The sequence below is a fragment of the Macadamia integrifolia genome, chromosome 10 (genome assembly GCF_013358625.1).
Source record: "Macadamia integrifolia cultivar HAES 741 chromosome 10, SCU_Mint_v3, whole genome shotgun sequence".
NCBI classification, from domain to species: Eukaryota; Viridiplantae; Streptophyta; class Magnoliopsida; order Proteales; family Proteaceae; genus Macadamia; species Macadamia integrifolia.
The window spans coordinates 2,450,883-2,473,089 of NC_056566.1; the positions used below are offsets into that span (position 1 = coordinate 2,450,883).

At 36.2% G+C, this 22,207-nt stretch overlaps 2 protein-coding genes across 2 annotated transcripts; both read left to right on the plus strand.

Moving 5' to 3' along the window:
• The first annotated feature begins 1,883 nt into the window (after positions 1 to 1,883).
• On the plus strand, positions 1,884 to 11,006 carry LOC122092092 (ABC transporter C family member 3-like). The gene is made up of 11 exons (XM_042662403.1): positions 1,884 to 2,438; positions 3,882 to 6,588; positions 6,915 to 7,001; positions 7,086 to 7,727; positions 7,831 to 7,995; positions 8,561 to 8,855; positions 8,946 to 9,154; positions 9,314 to 9,619; positions 10,062 to 10,125; positions 10,335 to 10,574; positions 10,701 to 11,006. The coding sequence occupies exons 2-11, from the start codon at positions 4,129 to 4,131 to the stop codon at positions 10,799 to 10,801; spliced, it is 4,569 nt and encodes a 1,522-aa protein (XP_042518337.1). The 5' UTR covers positions 1,884 to 2,438; positions 3,882 to 4,128; the 3' UTR covers positions 10,802 to 11,006.
• A 6,649-nt stretch (positions 11,007 to 17,655) lies between these two features.
• LOC122090814 (SNAP25 homologous protein SNAP33-like) lies at positions 17,656 to 22,181 on the plus strand. The gene is made up of 6 exons (XM_042660537.1): positions 17,656 to 17,910; positions 18,643 to 19,219; positions 20,695 to 20,788; positions 20,874 to 21,004; positions 21,085 to 21,182; positions 21,873 to 22,181. Exons 2-6 carry the CDS (start codon positions 18,719 to 18,721, stop codon positions 21,970 to 21,972), a joined length of 924 nt encoding a protein of 307 aa, XP_042516471.1. The 5' UTR covers positions 17,656 to 17,910; positions 18,643 to 18,718; the 3' UTR covers positions 21,973 to 22,181.
• The last annotated feature ends 26 nt before the right edge of the window (positions 22,182 to 22,207 follow it).

A 22,207-nucleotide genomic window follows, 5' to 3' on the forward strand; every position in this document is an offset into this window, starting at 1 on the left:
GCTTGCTGCACCAATACAACAATTGTATATAATTTTTACATGAGATTTAGATGATGCATAAAAAATCGAACTGCGACATTTTATGATCATTGATGATTGTATTTTTCGTGCACAACTTTCTCCACATGAATCATGATGATATCAGAATCCGTGCAAATTTCCAAATTATCGGGTCAAGTCCAAACTCCAGATCGTTTTCATGTTCCTTAGGAGGGGCTGGGGACAACTTTTCCCCTTTTTTTCGTTTTAGGTCACCTTCAGGTCAACCTTCAGTAATTAGTGCTAGTTTGGATCCAAGGGAGAGAAGCATCACTTGCTACACCCGAACCTATTGATATGCCTCCAGTTAAACGCTTAGATGGGAATCTTGGATACTTGATTGGATTGATTAATAAAGATCGGGTCTCAACCACAGAGATTTTTTCCATCCTTGATCCAATGGAAATGCTAGATCCATATACTAATTACACCATGTGGCATTCGGTGGCCCATAGATTGCTCGGGTACCTGTCCAGTGGGACCCAATCTGATACTGAGAGGCGAGAGCATCATACCATGTAAGTGAGAATCCGGCCAAGGAGTTGGCACTTTCATTGATCTATCATAACGAAACATCTACTGGTTCCATGATTCTGTTGAGTTTTGGGATCAATCAATATTGTCTCTCCCTTCAATTTTGGCTCTCTCCTTGTGTAGATGGTGGGCATTGGTTTCTCGAGTAAGGTTGCTCCATTTTGGCCCAATAGTACCAGCATTCCTATTGAAAAACAACTTTTGGGTAGTGATCTCATTTTGTAAAAAAAAAAAAATTGCAACCAAACGAAACTACAATGCAATCGTTGTTTCTATTGCAAAATTCATTCAGGACAAGACCTTTAGATTGTTGGGACATGTTCAACGTAGACCTTTAGATGTTCTGTAAAAAGGTGATCAGACCTATATGGAATGAGCTAAAAGAGCTATAGTTAGGGGTGTCAACAGTTTGGTTTGGCCTAGGTTGAATCGGTTTCAATGTGAGAATAGTGAAACCGAAACTAAACCAATAAGGAAATTTTGGTTTCGATTTGATTTCGATTTTGATGTAGTTTGGCTTGGATTTATTGTATTAGTTTAATTTCGGTTTTTTGTCTAGTTTGGGTTTGATTTTTCATACAAAACTATGTAAAAAACTTGGGTTTTTAATAAATTTTGGATTTTTCGATTCCAGTATGGGTTTTGAGTCAGTTTCGGGTTGATTTGGTTTTTGGTGTTGTTCGATTTGTTAGCGGGGTTACAATCTCCCAAACCAAAACTGGCCCAACAAGCCTTTGTTTCAATTTGGTCTTGGTTCAATCAGCTCAGTTTGGGTGGTTTTACCGGTTCGATTTAGGTATTGACACCCTTAGCTACAGGCATACCTAAAATGACCATTTAGGAGTTGGGAAAAAAAAAAATACATGCATTAGCTAGGGTTGGATCTTAGTATCACATCAAATAGAACTATTTAGAGGGTAAAGATCCATATTACCTATCGTTTTTAGGTGGAATATCCTAGATGTGTTGATTTGCGAGGTTTATTTTCTTTTCCCTTTCCCTTTTGCTTTATTTTTTCTTTTTATCTTGCTTTATCGTACATCCATATAGTCGACCCATTAAATTGGGAAAATGCTTTGTTTGTTGTTTTGTTCCATGTATCATTAAGGCCCATACAAGATCCACTAAAGGACCAAGAGGGCCACTTATTTAGAAATATGGGCCCAAAGAGGGCCACCCCTATTGGATGGAGGGGGTAAAAGAGGAAACCATCCTTCCCCATAAGGTTTGCAATAAATATGGAGGGAAAAAAACAGTTGGTGAGATTGACCATTTGGCGGTTGATAGTGGAGAGAGTTTGGCAGTTTCAGAGATACGGGATCCACCTTCCTTCCTAGTTCTTACGGATTTTCTTTTTCCTTCCACGGCATAGACGTGGTAGGCAGGCATTCTCCTCTTCCTAATTTTCTTTGATTTTTAGAGAGCATAATTGAAGGGTTTAAAACGAACGTTGGATTTTAAGAGAGAGAAGAGAGAGAGAGTCGATACTTAATCACTAAGAATGAAGGACCAAAGACTGGAGTTCAAAATTCAGATCTCAATATATTTTTTTTTGGTAAAAAAATCTCAACATTACAATTACTATTTTTGGATATCTCTCAACAAGGAAAGAAAAGCAGGACACGCAAAGTTGCAGAGCACACTAGAAAAAGGGGGTCTTAGACGGAGCAGCCACAAGGGCCTTCTAAGTAACTGGAACTTTTTTCTGGCGGGAAACTGGAGGTTCTTTTTCTTCTGGTTCTTAATAGTGGATTTGATAGAGAAGGAGGGAAGAGGGAAGGCTTCAATGGGAGATTCATCGTATGAACCTGTTGATTTCTGGACGCAGGCTGATGCTTTGCTCAGGAAGAGACCTTACTTTCCAGGTATCAATAACTTCATCTTATATATCTTCGATCCTCCCCCTTTCCCCCCCCCCCCGCCCCCTCTTTTTTTTTTTTCCAACCTAATTCTGAGTTGTGATTCTGTGCTTGAACTCTTACTTGTTTTAATTTTATGTTTGCCTTCTCTTTTATTCATTCTGTTATTTTGTGAGTTTTGTTAGGCTTAATCTTTATCCTTCTATATCAACTTGATCTTGGAGTTGACTTTATTATCAATGGCAAGCCCCTTATTCGACTTTTACTACATTTTCTAATTTACTACTTCCTCACTAGTGATGTGACAATCTGATTGGATTCTTGGGTTGTCATGACACTCACACCCTCTATTGACAAAGTCAAAATGACCCCTCCATAATGCAATCCGATCGCACTAATGGGAGTGGATGTTGAGATTCTTCTTCACCATCGGTGCTAAGAAACTTGATCCTCCAAGTATAGCAGTTATCCGCGGGGAATAAGCACGTGCAAGAGGGAAGGGGGAGGGGGACAAAGGACACTTTAGACTTCCTGAGATTGTCAAGTTCAAATATGATTTGGACCTAACATACTGTTCCTGACCTGATAAATTTTATTTGCAGTTTTACTTTAGGCTAATCTTGTTAAAAAGGTTATTTGACAAATACACATGCAATATAGTTCTAATTGTCGTCTTGCATAATCTGTGGAAATAATTTAGGAGTAGTGAAGTAAAACTAGCACCTCAAAGAATACATTTATTGTATATAGTAAATGAATGTATATTGGTCATATGAAATAGATTGAAATGAGTGAATGACACTTCCGGTAATTGCTTTTTAGACAAAAGCAGGTCAAGTGCAGTAAGTTGCATGGTTTTTAACTAGTGCCTCAAAAATGTGGTTACCATCCAGTTATTAATTTGTAGATAAAATCAGGTTGAATATAGTTAGTCGCAGTGTTGTGTCACTAGGTTTTTCACCTTCACATTGAATGATTTCCAGGTTGCCATTAATGGTTTGGCAAGGTTTCTTGCAGAAAGGGTAATACTACTGTAGTCAACTTTTAATAGTTCTATTCACAGGTTAATTATGGTACTGATAATGTTTGTATGGTAACATTTTTTTAGAACTTCGTATATAGATCTGATATTTTGGAAGTTCATTTTTTTTTTTTTTTTTTATTCCTTTTAATTTGTTATGGCCATCTACTGCACTGCATCACTTGTTATTCCTATGGTATGAAGTCATTTGCCTTTCCTTGCATTTTGCTCGAATATGATAATTCTAAAGTATTAGTTGGTTTATTTCATTTCGTATTACTAACTTTGTATTCTCTCTATTGATGTTTGTATTTAAACATAGATTAAATCATATATTTAACTACAGTTTCTTTCATATTTTTTTTCTATGAAAGTTTTACCAATTCTCTTGCTTTTTATATATTTTCATTCAGTTTTTGTTTTTTCAGTTCATTAGCAGGTTCAACTACATCTAAGGGTGATATTAGAAATCCAATATTTGTTTAAGCCTTTTCTTGGAACATTAAAGGCAGAAATGGACTGTATTTAGATGCTAGAGTTTCAAACGGCCTACATCAGTTCAAAATGTTGTAAAGCTGACAAGATTTGTATTGGACCTGCTTCAGTCAGCTTTTGTATTGGACTTGCTTGAGCTAAGCACCAAATTACAAACAGAAGAAGAAAAAATTCGCAAATATGGATGCTTTTCTAGAATCTAAGAATGATATGAATATCTGGATATTCTTTTCGCAGCCTTCTGTGACAATTTTCCTCCATGGTTTTTCTGCTTCATCACACCTAATTTTGCTATTAGTTTTGTCCATTTCCTGGGTTTGCAAAAGATACAAAATGACCACCCTAGAAAATGTAAAACCAATGGTGAAGAATACACACTTTTTCTGTTATTGGTCAACCCTTATATCTTGCTTGGTTTTATCTTTCTTTGGTCTTCTCCTATGTGTCCTAAACTACTTCTCTGGGTATACCCATGGTTGGTCTGATCTAAAGCTTGTTGCCCAGTTGGATTTTGCATTCAGAACACTCACTTGGTTTGTGATCTTTGCTTACTTGCACATCCAATTTTCTCAATCGAGTGAGCACAAGTTTCCTATTCTACTAAGGATTTGGTGGGTCTTCTATTTCCTGATGTTTTTTTCGTACATTATAATACATCTTGGTTTGTATTGGAAATATTCATCTGTGTCATTCCTGTTATTGGCCTCAGATGTTGTATCTATCATTGCTGGTTTGCTCTTTTGTTATACTGGTTTGTTTGGAAAAGGACAAGAAGTTGAAGATTTTCATCTTTTGGAGCCTCTTTTGGGAATTAATCCAAGTCGAAACAATGGTGACAAAGAACAAGGGCCAATTGTTGGTGGAGAGAGTGTTTCACCTTATGCAAATGCCAATCTTTTTAGTATGTCGACTTTCGCTTGGATAAGCCCTTTGCTTACACTTGGGTGTAAAAAGACACTAGACCTTGAAGACGTTCCTCAACTTGCGAATTGTGATAGTGCTAATATGGTCTTTGTTCATTTTGAGAATGTTTTTGAATATGATAGTAATGGCAGTGGTAATGGTGGTTGTGATAAGGGTAATGGTTGTCGTGATGAGGGTAATAGTGGTCGTGGTGAGGGTAATGTCAATGGTAATGGAGTTCAAGTGACCACACTTAAGCTGGCTAAGGCATTGATTCTCTCCATGTGGATAGAAATTTTATGGACAACTCTATTCTCCATTGTATGCACATTGGCTTCTTATGTTGGACCATACTTTATTAATACCTTTGTTCAATATCTCAATAGCCCTTACCAACTAAGATATAAAGGTTATGGACTAGTGTTTATTTTCTTTCTTTCAAAGCTCTTAAGGGCTCTCTCAGATAGGCACTTGTCCTTTCAATTACGAAAGATGGCAATTAAGGTCCGTGCTGCATTGTTTGCAATAATCTATAAGAAGGGTCTCAAACTTTCAAGTCAATCAAAGCAGGGCCACACTAGTGGAGAGAACATTAATTTGATGAGTGTTGATGTTGAGAGGGCTGCCCTTTTTAGTTGGTACTTACACGATTTATGGAGGGTGCCTCTTCAAATTATTCTAGCATTGTTGATCTTGTACAAGAGCCTTGGGTTCGCTTCATTTGTAGCTTTTGTTGCCACAGTGATTTTAATGTTAACAAATGTTCCATTGGGAAATTTACAAGAGAAATTTCAAGGGGAATTGATGGATTCTAAGGATCAAAGGATGAAGGTGACATCTGAGGCTCTGAGGAATATGAGGATTCTTAAGCTTCAGGGATGGGAAATAAAGTTCTTAGATAAAATAATTGAGCTTAGAAACTTTGAAACAAGATGGTTAGAAAAGGTACTTTATACAACAGCTATAACTTCCTTTGTCTACTTGTCTGCTCCTATGTTTGTCTCCATGGTTACTTTTGGGTTTTGTGTGCTTATTGGAATTCCACTAGAGTCAGGGAATGTTCTAACTGCACTTGCAACATTTGAGATATTGCGAGGTCCTATTTATAATCTCCCAGACATGATCTCCATGGTTATTCAAACTAAAGTTTCCCTTGATAGGATAGTCTCATTCCTTTGCCTCGAAGATCTTAATCCGAATACAGTACAAATGTTTCCAAGGGATAGTGACGAAGTTGCAGTTGAGATAGTTAAGGGGAATTTCTCTTGGAACCTTCATTCCCCTAATCTCACATTAAAAGATCTTAATTTCCGAGTGTACCATGGGATGAGAGTGGCTGTTTGTGGTTCTGTTGGCTCTGGCAAGTCAAGCCTACTTTCATGCATACTAGGGGAAATGCCAAAGGTATCTGGAACCATTAAGTTAAGTGGGATGAAGGCCTATGTTGCACAGTCACCTTGGATACAAAGTGGTAAGATAGTAGACAATATATTGTTTGGTAAGGAGATGAATAAGGAAAGGTATGAGATGATCCTTGAAGCATGTTCATTAAAGAAGGACCTAGAATTGTTTGACTTTGGGGATCAAACTATCATAGGGGAAAGGGGGATCAACCTAAGTGGTGGGCAGAAGCAAAGAGTCCAAATTGCACGTGCTTTATACTATGATGCTGACATTTATTTGCTTGATGATCCTTTTAGTGCTGTGGATGCTCACACAGGAACTCATCTTTTTAAGGTAATCTCTCTTTAACCTTTACTTCAAAAGCTTTTTGTTAATGAAATTAGCATGAATATTATTATTATTATTATTATTGCTTACATTGTCACTTTGTTTACTAGAAATTGAGTTTGATCTGAAGAGTGAAATCATAAATATTTGAACAAACAAGACAATACAAATTCACGATATTCAACAATGCACTATTATGCATAAACCTATGGTTTGATGTTACTTATCACTTTGGAAAGTAAATTATATTAGTAAGTATAACTATTAGACTCTTTTAAGTAACATGGAATTCTTTTTGGGGGCTTAAGTGAACATCTGAACTTTTGTAACAGGAGTGTTTACTGGGAATTTTGAGTTCAAAAACTGTAATTTATGTTACCAACCAAGTAGAGTTTTTACCTTCGGCTGATCTTATCCTGGTGAGAATATGCCAACTTTCTTTCCTGACTTCAAGTCCTTTAACCTGATTAAGGAGTGATTGTTTACCTTCTCTTGTTTGGCAGGTTATGAGAGATGGGAGGATTACTCAAGCAGGAAAGTATGAAGAAATTCTTAGTTCAGGAACTGATTTGATGGAATTAGTGGGTGCCCATAAGAAAGCTTTAGCAGACCTTAGTTCTGTTGAACATGAGGCTACTTCTAATAATTTAATTGAAGATGATAATAAGTTTCATAGTGAGAAGTCTATTCAAGATGATGAAGAAACAGAACCTAATAATTGCAAAACAGAAAAACTTGTTAAGCTAGAAGGGCAACTTGTTCAAGAAGAAAAGAGAGAAAATGGTAGAGTTAATCTTTCAATCTACTGGAAGTATATTAGCACTGCATATAAAGGGGCTTTTGTACCATTGATATTGTTGGCACAAATTCTTTTTCAACTTCTTCTAATAGTCAGTAGTTACTGGATGGTATTTGCTACTCCCATTTCAGAGGATGTGAGACCTTTTGTTAAAGGATCAATTCTCATTATTGTTTATGTTTCTTTGACCCTTGGAAGCTCTATTTGTGTACTTACAAGGTCCATGCTTATTGTAACTGCTGGATACAAGACGGCCACTCTACTCTTTAACAAAATGCATTTATGCATTTTTCGTGCTCCTATGTCATTTTTTGACTCTACTCCGAGTGGAAGGATTCTAAATCGAGTAAGTGAATATACTTAAATACTTTGATCTAAATGATCTTATTTGATAACCGAAAAAACTCATACGTTTTAAATTTTTAATAAACCTTATTTTATGTATATAGGTATCCATGGATCAAAGTGCAATTGATACCTCTATTCCACATCTAATTGGAGAGTTTCTTGTTTCAATCATAGAATTCTTGGGAACTGCTGCAGTAATGTCACAGGTTGCCTGGCAAATGTTAATAGTTCTTATTCCGATGACTGTGATATGCATTTGGTACCAGGTAATTCTAACCATTTCCTCTTCTCATGATTAAAGTTTCAAATCAAGCTCAGCTATGTTTCCCATGGTTAACATGCCGTAATACAAGTTGGTTCAACTTTTGTTTGATCTACGAATTCTGAATTTGCTTTGTTCACACAAAAATTAATTTAGTGGTAAGATTATATATGCCTGGACTTATACTAAAAATAAGATAATCATTAACAGAATTTAACAAACAATAAATTAATATATAGTTAAAATGATAAGTTACTGAAGGATTCGGGGATAAATTTTTTTGGATATAGTCAACATACAAAAATGTTTATAATTCAATAAATTTCTAATTAATATAGAAAATAGTAACCATTTAGAAGAGAACAGTTGAAATAAATAACAGAAAATGAAATATTTTCCTACAATTTCATCCATAATGATGATGGTGTCACTACCATCTAAATTTAAGCAGCTCACGTTAAGAAATCCCTATTGTAAAGTAATTTTATAGCATTTTTTTTTCACTAAATATACATTTATTACGTTTTTTTTTTTCCTAATTTCCTTTTCTTATGAACCTTGTCTTGTAGCAATTCTACACATCTGCAGCACGAGAACTATCACGGCTGATCGGAGTATGTCAAGCTCCAATTATACAACATTTTGCTGAATCCAGTTTAGGCTTAACCACAATTAGGGGCTTCAATCAAGAAAAGAGGTTTATGGACACAAACCTCAAGTTGGTAGATGGGTATTCCCGGCCCAGATTTCATTTCTCTGGTGCAATGGAGTGGTTATGCTTCCGCATGGATATTTTGGCATCTATCACATATGTTGTCTCTTTGGTTTTCTTGATCTCAATGCCGAAAGGAATACTCAGTCCTGGTATAAAATTGAACTTGAGATCTTATAAATTCATCCTCTAGGGAAAATGCATGATTTTGAATTCATTTTGTTTTCTTTTCTATCTTGAAGGTGTTATGGGTTTAGCAGTCACATTTGGGCTTACTTTCAGTATGCACGGGGTCATATGGGATCTTAGTCGTCTTGAGAATAAAATCGTATCCGTTGAGAGAATATTACAATATTCCTGCATACCTAGTGAATCCCCCTTGTTGGTGGAAGAAAATAGGCCAGGTCGTGAATGGCCGTCACAAGGGGAAGTTGATATTGTTGATCTACAGGTAATCCCCAATCTAGTTTCGTTTAGTCTTTATCTCTATACTTAATTTTATTGTTTCATGGATTAGACCCTTAAAAGCCTAATGTTGCTAACAATTCTTCCTTCTTTTATGGAATTCTGCTAAGCTTTATGATATAATATATATATAATATGTATGTAGGTCCAGTACGCCCCTCACCTTCCTCTTATCTTGCGAGGTCTCACGTGCACTTTCCGTGGAGGGATGAAGATTGGCATCGTTGGGCGAACAGGAAGTGGTAAATCAACTCTCGTACAGGCTCTTTTTCGCATACTTGAACCTATAGCCGGTCAGATTTGGATAGATGGTATCAACATATCCAATATTGGCCTTCATGATTTGCGGTCAAGATTGAGTATCATCCCACAAGATCCAGCTATGTTTGAGGGGACTGTAAGAAGTAACCTTGACCCGCTTGAAGAATACACTGATGAACAAATCTGGGAGGTGGGATTTTTTTCATTTGATGAATAATCTTTTATCCGTGACAAAGATAGGGTGGACATATCTTCCGCTTATTGATGTTCACACACAAAACAAACACTTTGCAATTGACTGTTGGGACATGTTCTCTATAAACTATTTCTCATGATCTATCTTCTCTTTTTTTCTTTTTCTTTTTCAGTTTTTTAAATTTGTTACTAAGATATTAAAATTATTCCATTGGATGCATTGGAGGATCATCTTTGGGCCAAGTTTGGCTTAAAAGATTCTTTTAATTGGGACCTAGAAAGTGCACTATTTTTACTGCTCTATTTTCTATTTCCTTTTGGCACCCCTTTGTTTGTTCATTTCATATTTTGTTTAGCTCATATTTAATAATCAATTCTATGTCATCTTGAATAATCAAGCAAGGTGGTAAGTTGACATGGACTTTTTGTTGTATTAGGCTTTAGATAGATGCCAACTTGGTAATGAAGTTAGAAAGAAGGAAAGGAAGCTTGATTCTGCAGGTTGGTTTCTTTTCATATTCACTCTATACCAAAGTTGCTCAGCATCAATTTATTCATGCACAAGTGCACAACCCTTGCAAAAATCTTATTGTATGATATTCTAACTTCTAGTGCACAACCCTACCTCCCAGCCCTATAGTCTCTTTTCTGAAAAAAAAGTAGGGGAAGTTCCTAAATAGCTAACACATTTGTATATGGTGTTGTAACAGTGACTGAGAATGGAGAGAATTGGAGTGTGGGTCAAAGGCAGCTAGTTTGTTTAGGGCGGGTGTTACTCAAGAGGAGCAAAGTGTTAGTACTCGATGAAGCTACTGCATCAGTGGATACAGCAACCGACTATCTAATTCAGCAAACGCTAAAAGAACACTTCTCAGAGTCTACTGTCATCACAATAGCACATAGGATAACATCAATTCTTGATGTCGATATGGTTCTTCTTCTTGATAATGGTTAGTAGCTAATAATTTATACACCATAATCAATTTGGGTTCAGTTGAGTTTGGTAATATGTCTTCTCATCCTTTTTTTTTTTTTACTTAACTAATCAAATTGACATATTTTCTTGTCTTAAATAGGGCTTATACTGGAATATGATTCCCCAGCCAAATTGCTAGAGATCAAGTCTTCATCATTTGCAAAGCTTGTCAAGGAGTATACTCGAAGATTTAGTTCCTAGTTTTTAAAAGGCTAAATAAGTGGGTTGTGAATGTTCAAATGTAAATAGGCTGCATTATATTGAGGTGCACTGCACTATTATAGAGCATTACAAAAACTTGTTGGACAGCATTTGAATATTTGGTTTTTTTCCAGTTATGTTGTTTGTGTTACATGTTATCACTTATGCTATTTGAAAAAAATTATGACCTATTTTTGCTTGCTTATTATGTTCTTTCAAGTTTCAATATAATTTTACTCTTCAATTATCCAGCATAATAGAGGACAACCTGAAATCAAATGAAAATGTTTGTCCATTAAAGTTTTTATCCAGACATGACCAGTCCATTAAGTTAAAGCTCATATGAAAGAAATTCTTTGAGATAATCTACTTTCTTCAAATATCCTATTATTTTATTCTCCCATGGACTCTAAATGATGGTAAAGGCCACCTTATCCAAACTGCCAGCCCTTGAATCCCAGAGACAGAAATAATTATAAATTATTGTGCTTCGGTGCTGCCCATGTTTGAATGCAAGTATAGCTAAAAACATGATGCCAAAAAGAATACCAGTTTAAGATTTCTAGATTAGCAGAATAACTGAAGAATAGAATTCAATTCAAAGAAAATAATCCCTGCATTAAAAGAAATCTCTGATTAGATAAACTACTGCTGTAGATAACTTAAATGGCTTCTAAAACTTAAAAAATAGTTGCTGGAACTTGAAGGAGAGAGTAGGAAAGAACAGAGCTAATTGAGAATCCAAAAATCAAATTCTATGGAATCCACCCAAAGAGTTGCTGGAAATCCATCCAATCTCATGGTGTATCCACATGGTTGGGGAGAAAGAGGGAAATCAATTGACTCAGTAATGAAATTTGTGGCCTCCAGACCTGGATACACATCTGTCTATATATGTACGAAACTTAGAAGCCTATTTGAACATGGAAGTTCTAAAAGTAAAATGATATCTGTAAACAGATAAAGCTAGCCTAATCCTATTAGGATACAGAAAAAGGACTGAAAAACAAAAGAACTAGGGCTTAGGAGCCAAGATGATTAGACTATCAAGTGTTTTTCCCTTGTTCTATATCACTTGATATGCAGGGTATGTTTTTGCAGTGTTTTGTATGGTTGGTTGGTATCTGGACTCTCAAGGGCAGAGAGGAAGAATTTGAATAGGGTTGGATTAGATCTTTGAGATGGTGTTGATATCATTTTGCTGAGAATAGCCAGATGAAATGCTACCCTGGAGAAATTTTGAGGCTTCCTACCTGACTTCTCTTTGAGACATTGGATTCCTATTCTTTGGTGAGCCACCAACACATTCAGCAATTGTGGGTCCCTCATCATGAATTTATTTAATTATACTTCGATTATGGTCCTTTGGGAAATCTAGCCCTGCAGGGATTAGTGGGGCTTTGTTTTGAGACCACAATGGCAATGTCCTATTGGTTTTCTTGGCTCCATTAGTATATGACTCTACTACAGCTGAGCCTTATGTGATTATTAAAGGCTTGGAGATCAATCCTCTTGTCAATGGCACAATATAATTATGAAGTGCCTAGTTGGTTAATCAATGAATGCAGTCTATCTCTGCTGGTTCTTGGAGATAACTCCATGTTATTAGGAGAGCAAGGTCTCCTTGTTTGGGTGCAAATTTTAGTTTCTTTTGGGAGAAGAGATCTTCTATTTCCTTGTCTAATGAACTAGCCAAGGGGGATTAGAAGAGATTTCTTGTATGTTCTCTGTAGTCTGGTCCCTTTTCAGATTTTTTGGCTCTTGATCAGTTGGTTACCTTGTCTTCTTGTAACATATGTCTATAATTCTTCAAAGGAAAAATCGTTCATTCATCCAGAAACATGCAACATTGTGTGGTTGACTGGTTGCTGATGGCCATAACTGCTTGTTTCATGAGCATAGGTCTGGTGAAAAGGGTGTGCATCACATGACCTAGCATATTTCCCATCTAAAACAGGAAGAGACACTCTATATTAGTTTGGCCTCTGAAGCTGTATTTTATTTTCTAGTGCATGTGAATGATGGATGAGATAGGAGCAAAAACTTAATGAAATATCCTAGAGCCATTCCATTAAGGATTTCTTTTTATAAATCATCCTCCTTAAAAAATCTAGGGTTGTAAAAAGAAATTTCTCACCAACTATTGATGTTGAATTGATTTGTCAGAAATGTACAATGAGTAAAAAAGGATATACTAATGCAGTAAGTAGTTGACTAGTACTTGCATTTGAATTACTTGGAGAAAAATGCAGCCAGAAGATGTCCACCACAAGTGCATAGTTTTCTTGGAAGCATAAAAAAATGTTATGTACTTACATTTGGACCTACTTGGACAAAAGTATACCCAGAAGATGGTTTCTTTTTCATCTTCTTCCACTTCATGTGCAGTATGGATCCTAAGTCTGGAGAAATTGAGCAATAAAATGAGGGTGTTGTAATGTAGTGTGACCAATACATGCCCTAGGACTGTTTAGAATATACCAAATGAACCTCTCCCTGATTTTTCCATTTTGGCTGCTTCTAACCCTTTCTAAACAGTTAGTAGCAGCTTCTGATTCCCTCAGCCTTTCGCACTTACACAAGCTCTGTCCAGTTTTCCAAGTCTCATGTTAGCACCTCTTTTGAATAAAGCCAGTTACACATATCATACTTGAAACTGTTAAGAGGCATCACAATTGATTTTGACTCAAGGACTGTTTTGGACCTTCCCACCTTGGCCCTTCGCACTTAAACAAGATCTTTTGGTATTGTAGTTCTGGAACCTATATCTTTTATCAACATTTTAGTATTGTCAACCATGAAATTTTCCTTTCTTAATCCCCACCCAACTCTTTGAGCAAAATCACAACTGAATAAGTAATGCTCATTGGTTTCTTCAACATTATAGAAAGGACAGGTAACAGGTTGTTGTATGTCAATCAGCAGTAGTTCCTTTCTAGTTGGAAGCATATTGTGAATGCATTTCCATAGAAAGAGGATCATTCTTGGTGGTGCAGTACTCTTCCAAGTTTTTGACCATGGGATAATATAGCTTTAATGCTTAGGATTGTTGAAGGTGCCAGCTTGTCCTGCAGGTAAAGTTTGTTTCGTACTGACCTGGGATTGAATTAATCACTTCTCTCCTTCCCCCCTCCCCATAAAAACCCTAAAAAAATGACACTGGGTGATTTTGATACACTAGGAAGGTACAAGCATGCTTCACAGTGGCCAGAACAGATTTTGTTATTGATGCAAACCAGTCTATCTTTCATAACAACCTGTGGTATTTTGATCTTTAGAATTTCTAAACAGTAAAATGGACAAATATTGTTTTGATAAGACTTCTTCATCCCAGTGAGTTCCATCCTCATCAAATGAATCTGCAGATGTGTTTTTGGTATGGAATTATATATGCTGGCAGGGATGGAACCCAGGGATCCTCCATATCACTATTACATTCTTTACTTGATCCTTCTTGCCAACAAATTATTTGGTGATAGAATGCTTTACTTGTGCAGATACAGAGTACAGACACTCCAGGTCTACATTTTGCTTGAAGAAAGAATATAGTTGTTTTAAAAATCATATATGGTTTTAAAACTTATGTGATAACTGGTAAAAGGCTTCCTGGGTGCTCATCCACCATGGATAGGGCCACTTAAATTTTCAATGCTAATTCTGTTTGAGTTAAAGCCTAGACATGTGAGTGAGGGATCCTTCTCCTTAAGCCATGATCTGTCCACAAAATTTCAGTCCCATCTCACCTGCCATGTGGCAAATTCAAGGGCACATCCCTTAATTCTGAGGTGCGCTAGCCATGAACCCTTATCATAGATGGTAAAATACATAGTCAATCTTTATTCTAAGAGATTGTCCAACATAATGGGAGGGGAAATTTTCCTTCTTCTTTCTGGGTTATTTTACCATAGAAAAGACCCAAGGAGGCACCCTGCCAATCTAGGAGCTAGCCTAGAAAGATCTAAGCTACTTTGCCGCCTCATGGGCCACAATATGAAGGATTTTGATACAATAAAAAGGGTGCTCCACGATTGATATCATAGCCCCAGGCCAAAGCCCCCATATGATAAATAGCATTTTTGCATGACCAATAAGCGATAGTGAGGCGTGCCGATTTGAATCCACACCCAGCAGACCTGAAGGATGATAAGCAAGGGTTTCCTTCCATTAGGCTACCAACCCTATTGCCTGATGTGCATTAACACAACCTTTGAAAAGAGAGAGAGAGAGAGAGAGAGAGAGAGAGAGAGACTTGGTTATGAGAAGACTTGTTTTTTAGGTGAAAATTATTATTAGAAGACTTGGTCATGAGGTAGCCCCATTCACGAGTTGATCATCAAGACTATGACAACATCGACCCAGCATTAATTGAATTAATTTTATGGAAGTGTCACACACGTCTCATAGGTTAAGTAGTTGTGATTAAAAAGTTTCCAACTTAATTAACTACCACATGTAATATTTGTCGATAATGATAAGATTAGAAAAGTCTTCTTCATGACTTATACGCCCCCATATGATAATGGCAACTTACACACCAGAAGCTCATCCTCTAATCAGATATCAAACACTTTCCTTAAACAGTTCTAACTTCCTTATTCCTTAGGTTTCAATAATCCCACAATAAGTTCATTAAAAATGGAACAGTAGTAGAAGCTTCAATTTGATAATTATAATTTGGAAGGAAAAAAAAAAAAAAAAAACTACTCGCTTGCGTGTGACTCAATTGGTAGACAAGAGAAGAAAATAAAAGAAAAATTGTACTTTTTTCTTAGTTTAAGAATTTCTTTTTATGCTTGGCATGTCTTGATCCAAGAGAAGATTTAGTTTTTGAATTTCAAAATATTCTTTTGCTCCAAAAAAAAAAAAAAAATCTTACAAAAAACAAAAGAAAACATGAGAAAATACAAAAAAAAAAAATCTTTTCTTTTATTTTCTTCTCTTCTAATAGTAACCAAACATATATGCATTTTTTATTTTCTCACCATTTCATTTCTTTTCTTCTCTTAGTTACCCAACATAACCTTAATTAAAAGAGAAAAAGTGAGAACTGGATTTCTAAGTTTTTCCAGTTTTATACTTTATTTTGTGGAAGATCTCAAAGTATTAGGACCCTAAAAACCAAAAACCAAAATTTATGCTCTCATCACCCTATAATTGTATGTGTTTGGAAATTTCCATTGAATAGTAAACCTTCCCAAAGATTCTCAAAAAAAAAAAAAAAAAAAAGAAGAAGAAGAAGCATGCTTTTGATTAGGAGAGCTTTCCAACCGAATAACAGTCAAACAACCGGCTTCAATAAGCAACATGTCTCGCACAACTTAAGAGGATATTAAAAGAATGCTTCAGCCCTTTTTTTTTTTTTTAAAGAAGAAGGCTTCAGCCTTCAATCCATGCATATATGCATGATTTTAGATTCCAGTGGGTAGTTTTTATTTTTCTCTCTCTCTCTCTCTTGGTGGGTACCCTATATGGTACTAAGGTTTTAGGAATCTGTATCGAGTGATAATACTAGATTAGTGATATAGTATAGACAAAGGGTAAAATGGTAAAAATATGATATTGTCTTGATATCTCTGAGGACAAATGCCTGATACGAATCGCTACATATTGAATACATTATTGGTTTTGAAATTGGCCAATATCCATTCCAATACCATGAACTAAAACCTTGTGTGGTGCTTTAGTTGGCATTCAATGATTTAAGATGTATAAAAGGAAAACACCGTTGTGTAAGTACCAATGATCACAAGGAAGGAAGAGATGAAAGGACCACCCCAGCTAGAGAGAATGTGTTCATAAATCTAGCATAGCTCAATTAGCCACGACGACCAAGTGATTATGCCCAATGGTCATTTTAGTTGTTGGATAAATGGAAAATTCTTTGAATAAATCACATGTCAAATTTAGTTGGTTCATATGGCCAATAATGTATTTCTTGAGATATTTGTTTTCTCAAATGGTTTATTGTCTTCAAACATAAGCAACTAAATGAACCAATATTGAAAGCATAATTTTAAAAGTGGTTTACCTATTTTAATCATATTTTGATATACCTTTCTTTATATGGAAAACTCGGATAGCAATAAATTTAATATGTTAATAGGGGATGGTTATGCCTACTAGTACATCAAATTTGAGGACACGATGGACTGCCAAATGGCATATATTAGTTCGAATGAATTGTTAAATTTAATAACACGTTTGTACTGTTACCACCCCAAAAAAAAAAAAAAAAAAAAAACAAAAATTGAGTTAATCTTGAAACAAATTTGATAGGAAAAAAAAAAAAGTGAAGGAGAATCTTAAGTGCTAATAAAATCTAAAGGGTGGATGAAAAGATGTAGGTGGAAAATGACCATTGTGCCTCTCCTAAGCATTGATCGCTCAAATTTTACCTATAGCTATTTGGACGATCAACATGTGTCTAAATATTGATCCAACTATTATGCTTTTACTAATTAGAACATGGGCATCACATCAGGAGCCATTGGATTAGCACTTGGACACATGTCGATTACTCAAGTAGTTATGAATCAACCTAGGCGATCAGCGATCAGAAGAGGAGCCAGATCCCTTTTCTAATCGATGCCTGAGCGAAAACTCTCATTGGTCAAGGCACTGTCGCAGGGGCTATGCTCTCAAGCAGAAAATATTTTTTCAGAATTTAAAAAAATCAAAATTAGATCGGTCAAATTGGGAAAAAGTTAAAAGAAAGATTACAGTTAATGAAAAGCATTAAAGACTAAAGTGGAAGGGGGAAAAAAAAGATGATTTAATTTTAATTTAATAATAGGCGAAAGAAATTAAACAAACGGTCTAATTTTTGTCAGACGACGACGAGAGTAAGAAAGTCTATATCTTCGCGTCCTTCACTATCTGGTTGATTTGTTCAACTCAGAGAGAGAGAGAGAGAGAGAGGAACTGATTTTTCTTAACCCGTTTCTAGTCTTTCCTTCCCTCTTTCTAACCGGTTTCCAAACCACGACTTCCTCAGATGAGATATTTGCGTGTCTGGTCTTCTTTGATTTTTTAGCCGACCCTATATCTTCTCTGCTCTTGTTGCTCATTGTTGTATCAAGAACATTGATTCTTCATTTTAGGAATCTCAGGTACTTTCTTTCTCTCTCAATGTATATTCTGTATCTGGGTTTTATCTTTTTTCCTTTCAATCTTTTATGTTTTGAACTGCGTATCTGTAACTTTTGTACCTTTTAGGGTACCCATCATTCGTTTGATTTGTTTCTATTAGCTTTCTTTGCTTGACTCTTCATTTTAATATTTTTTCTAGTGGAAATGAATTTGTTTGTTTGATTTTGGGTTTAAGCTTATTCTTCCCATCTCCCCACTCCCCTCTTTTGTTCTTTAACAAAGGGAATTTTAGGTACCCTTTGTTTATCTCTTCTTGGATTTCAGAATTTGTTCTCTTATGTTGGGTTCTTCGGTTTGGTATCTGTGTTGATTTCATATAGTTACGTCTTTGGTATTTTTATATTTGATTGGCTTTTGAATTTGTAGTAGGGATTCTTTGCTCTGTTTAGTGTCTTTATAAGGGTTCTGATTTCATTATATCCTCTATTTCTTCTTGGGCTACTTTCTTCAAGTGTTTGCTTGCATTGATTTCACCGTTTCATGATCTTGCTCCTACTCTTTAAAGTCATAATTTCAATTATTTATTTAGTTATTTTTGTGATCAGCTGTTGAATTGGAGCAATCTCTCTTAATCCTCATTTTCCGGGTGTTTTCATGATCTCATGGATCACCTTTGAATATACACTTAAATAGGTGTCATTTTCATCTCTAACATCTTCCCATGTATTGATCTTTTTTTTTGGGTTTTCCAGGTTTCAGTTCTGTGGCTGTCCAAGTTTTCTTCGCTGATTCCTTCGCCGATCTCTGTAGTCATTTTACTCTTGAAAAATGTTTGGTTTTAGAAAATCACCCTTTTCCAAGATCAATAAACAAAACTCGGTTGACCCTGGCTTTTCTGCTTTTTCTGGTACTAACCCTTTTGATTCAGACACTGAATCTGACTCCAATCAAACCCTTAAACCTGCAAGAAAAACTTCTTCTGAACCTACACTTACTACACCCAACCTCAAAGCCAACCTTTTTGACGAAGACGGTGGAAACACAGCAGCTTCTGCTTCATCTTCATATTCTCGTCCTTCAGCCCAAAGGAACAAATACAAGAATGACTTCCGTGACTCTGGAGGATTGGAGAACCAGTCTGTACAAGAACTGGAGAACTGTGCTGTGTACAAGGCCGAGGAGACGACGAACACCGTCAATGGCTGCCTGAAGATTGCTGAGAATATCAGAGAGGATGCTACTAATACTCTGATCACTTTACATAAGCAGGGTGAGCAAATCACGAGGACCCACCAGATTACTGTTGATATTGATCAAGATCTCAGTCGGGTACATGGCTTCCTTTCCTCCTCCCTGCGCTGTTGTGGTTGTGGTTAAGAGCTTCCTATTATTAGTGTTAGCACTGGTTTTCCCAAGAAAAACAAACTAATTTCAGAAAATTTCTATTGGTTAAATCTCTTTGTTTGGATAGAGGATCAGATGTGTCTGATCCATTCAGCCAAGTCTTGTGACCATATTTATTAAATTTTAATTGTTCCCTCACCCCCCGCCCCCTCCCACCACACCATTTCATTTTAAATTCTCATCCACAGATAGTTTTCAGTTATCTTAGTGTATCTAGAAACTTGAATATTATTTGATTTACAGCTTCAGATGGGATTAGATTACTTATGTGTGTCAAGGTCCAATTAGGTTAATCATGTCTGTCACATTGAAGTCTGGGTTCAATCCAAGTTTATCCAAACATCCTTCTTAACGTTCCCTTTCTTCTTGTCTGTTATGATATTCCCCTTAAAAACTAGAAAGTGCAATTGCTAGACCTTAAGTTTGGTACTGGAGGATCATGAACAGAGTGGTGATTTGGAGGAGATTCCTGAACACTTATGCTTTTTCTGCCCTTTAACTTAGGTTTTTTTAGCTAGAATGCAGGCTGTAGTTGTTGTCACCTCAGTTTTGTCTTCAGGATTCCTAACTGGAAGAATAATTTTTATTTTTGAGGAATCAAATTCAGGTTTCCTAATTTACTATTACATTATTAAATGATGCAATGTTGGAGATATAACATGAACATCTCATGCTTCTTAGGTCGCAAAAAATTCCAACTTTTGGCATAAGACCTCCGCCTTGAGAAACTCTTGGATAACATTCCACATGATCAAATGTGAGACCTACCATAATATCTGGTAATTTTATGGAATATCTAATTCTCTCGGATGAGTTTTTGTGGATGGCTGCCAGCCAGTAGAAGAGCACTCATGAAATCATCCATTTTTTCGTGCATTCTACCAATGTTTAGTTGCATCAAAGAAACATAAATAAAAACTGAATAAAAAAATCTGATTATTCGAAAATTATTTTACACAGCAAATCTGTCAATTTTGTTTTGACATCTTTCACTTTTACAAATAATTTTATTTCTATCAAAACCTCTCTAAGGAGCTATCCATTGCTTCTTTTCTAGGTTTCTAGCTAACATGCTAAAAGGTCCCCCCCCCCCCCTCCCCCTCTGCATAAATCTCATCTAAATGGTCACTTTGATTCATCATCTCCTGGTAGACAATCAGATATGCAGTTTATTACATTCCTCTTTGAATAGCAGAGGAAATATGGTGAAGAGTTCAAAAAATTTTGTTAAGATTGTTGACATTAAAACCTAGAAGTACTGCTTACATGGTGTCCATTTGTATAAATTTGCCTCCTGAATTTAAACTGCCCATATAGGGAGCATTGCTTCTGTTAGCACTGTATCCTGGAGCTAGTTGTGCATTCAGTAGTAATGAACATTTAGCTCGTGCTGATTTCAGGGGGAGAAACTTCTTGGGAGTCTTGGTGGTATGTTCTCTAAGACCTGGAAGCCAAAAAAGAACCATGCAATCAAAGGGCCAGTGATCTCTAGAGGTAAAAATCACCCAAACTTGATGGGTGGACAGCTTTGTTTACTTCATCCGTGCTTTGGAGCTTGATTTATCATGTTGGTTTGCAGATGACTTGTTCAAAAGAAGGGGCAATCACTTGGAGCAGAGGGAGAAGTTGGGGTTGGCACCTGTACCCAAGGAACAGTCAAACTCACGACAACCTCCTCCTGAACCCACAAATGCAATACAGAAAGTAGAGGTTTGTATTGTGTTTTAGAACTTTAGGTTGAGGCAAAAACGTTCGGGTCGTAATTTTTTCTGTTTGGTGATCTAAAACAGGTGGAGAAGGCCAAGCAAGATGATGCCTTGTCAGACTTGAGTAATATTTTGGGTGAGCTGAAGGTTATGGCCATTGATATGGGGACTGAAATTGGAAGGTCAGTGGTACTTCCATTGAAAGATGATCTGCCTACACTTTATTGTTTCTCTTGGGATAATAGCCCTTTTCCCATCTTTCTACATTCCCTCATTGTTTGTAGAAGAAAAATGGTTGGAAATTAATATATGAGAGAGATTGCCTTGATGGGGGGGGGGGGGATTACAGATGATTGCCGTTTCTTGAAAAATCTGACAATCAAATTTATATGGAGATTATAATAAACCTTGTTTCTATTTTGCTTCATTACTTGTGGATCTTGTTTTGCTATTTTGTGAGCATATGTATGGAGTGTCTGATTCTTTTGTCTCCTCAGTCATAGGATGACCTCTTGGATCCATAATGTACAGTAGTGATTTATTCATTATTTTCTGTAGAACAGAACTTTTTCTCCTCCTTTGTGAGGGTGGTAAAATAGTATAAAAACAATACTTTGGTTCTTTAAAACCACATAAAATCTTGTAGTTTGCTGGGTGCACCAGGTTTTCCTTTCCCCTATCTTCTGCTAGACATTATCTGATTCTCTTGATCCAGTTAGAAATACACAATTTTAGCAAACTTCTTTTATCAGTATTTGATAACATGGTTTGCCATCAGAATTTTAGAATAGCTAATTTTCTGGTTTTACTAAGCCAGTCTTTTGTGTTTCAAAGTGTTTTAAATTTACTTTACACTGTTGTGATTATTGCAGGCATAATGAAGCTTTGGGCAATGTTGGTGACGATGTGGATGAGTTAAATTTCCGGATGAAAGGTGCCACTCAGCGTGGGCGTCGTTTGCTGGGGAAGTAAAGGCCATGAAGTTTTCTGACTTGCTGCAGACATGCTTACTGTACTTGACTTGGGTTCGCACAACCCCTCTCTGATTCTTCTTCTGTAATCTCATGTTTACCAGCTGTGTAATGAATTTGAGTTCGGATATTGGCATGATTCCTCCTATTCTTTTTAAGCTCCTTTGTATACATTGGAAATTATGATGCTTCATTGCAGATTTTCAAGCATCTCCTTCGTCCCCTCTTTTTCGCTT

Coding starts and splice junctions, on each gene's coding strand:
- LOC122092092 (XM_042662403.1), top strand. CDS start 4,129: ATGGATGCTTTTCTAGAATCTAAGAATGATATGAATATCTGGATATTC. Junction 7,996..8,560: donor TGATATGCATTTGGTACCAG/GTAATTCTAACC, acceptor CTTGTCTTGTAG/CAATTCTACACATCTGCAGC. Junction 9,155..9,313: donor TTGATATTGTTGATCTACAG/GTAATCCCCAAT, acceptor ATATGTATGTAG/GTCCAGTACGCCCCTCACCT.
- LOC122090814 (XM_042660537.1), top strand. CDS start 18,719: ATGTTTGGTTTTAGAAAATCACCCTTTTCCAAGATCAATAAACAAAAC. Junction 21,005..21,084: donor ATGCAATACAGAAAGTAGAG/GTTTGTATTGTG, acceptor GATCTAAAACAG/GTGGAGAAGGCCAAGCAAGA. Junction 21,183..21,872: donor ATGGGGACTGAAATTGGAAG/GTCAGTGGTACT, acceptor TGATTATTGCAG/GCATAATGAAGCTTTGGGCA.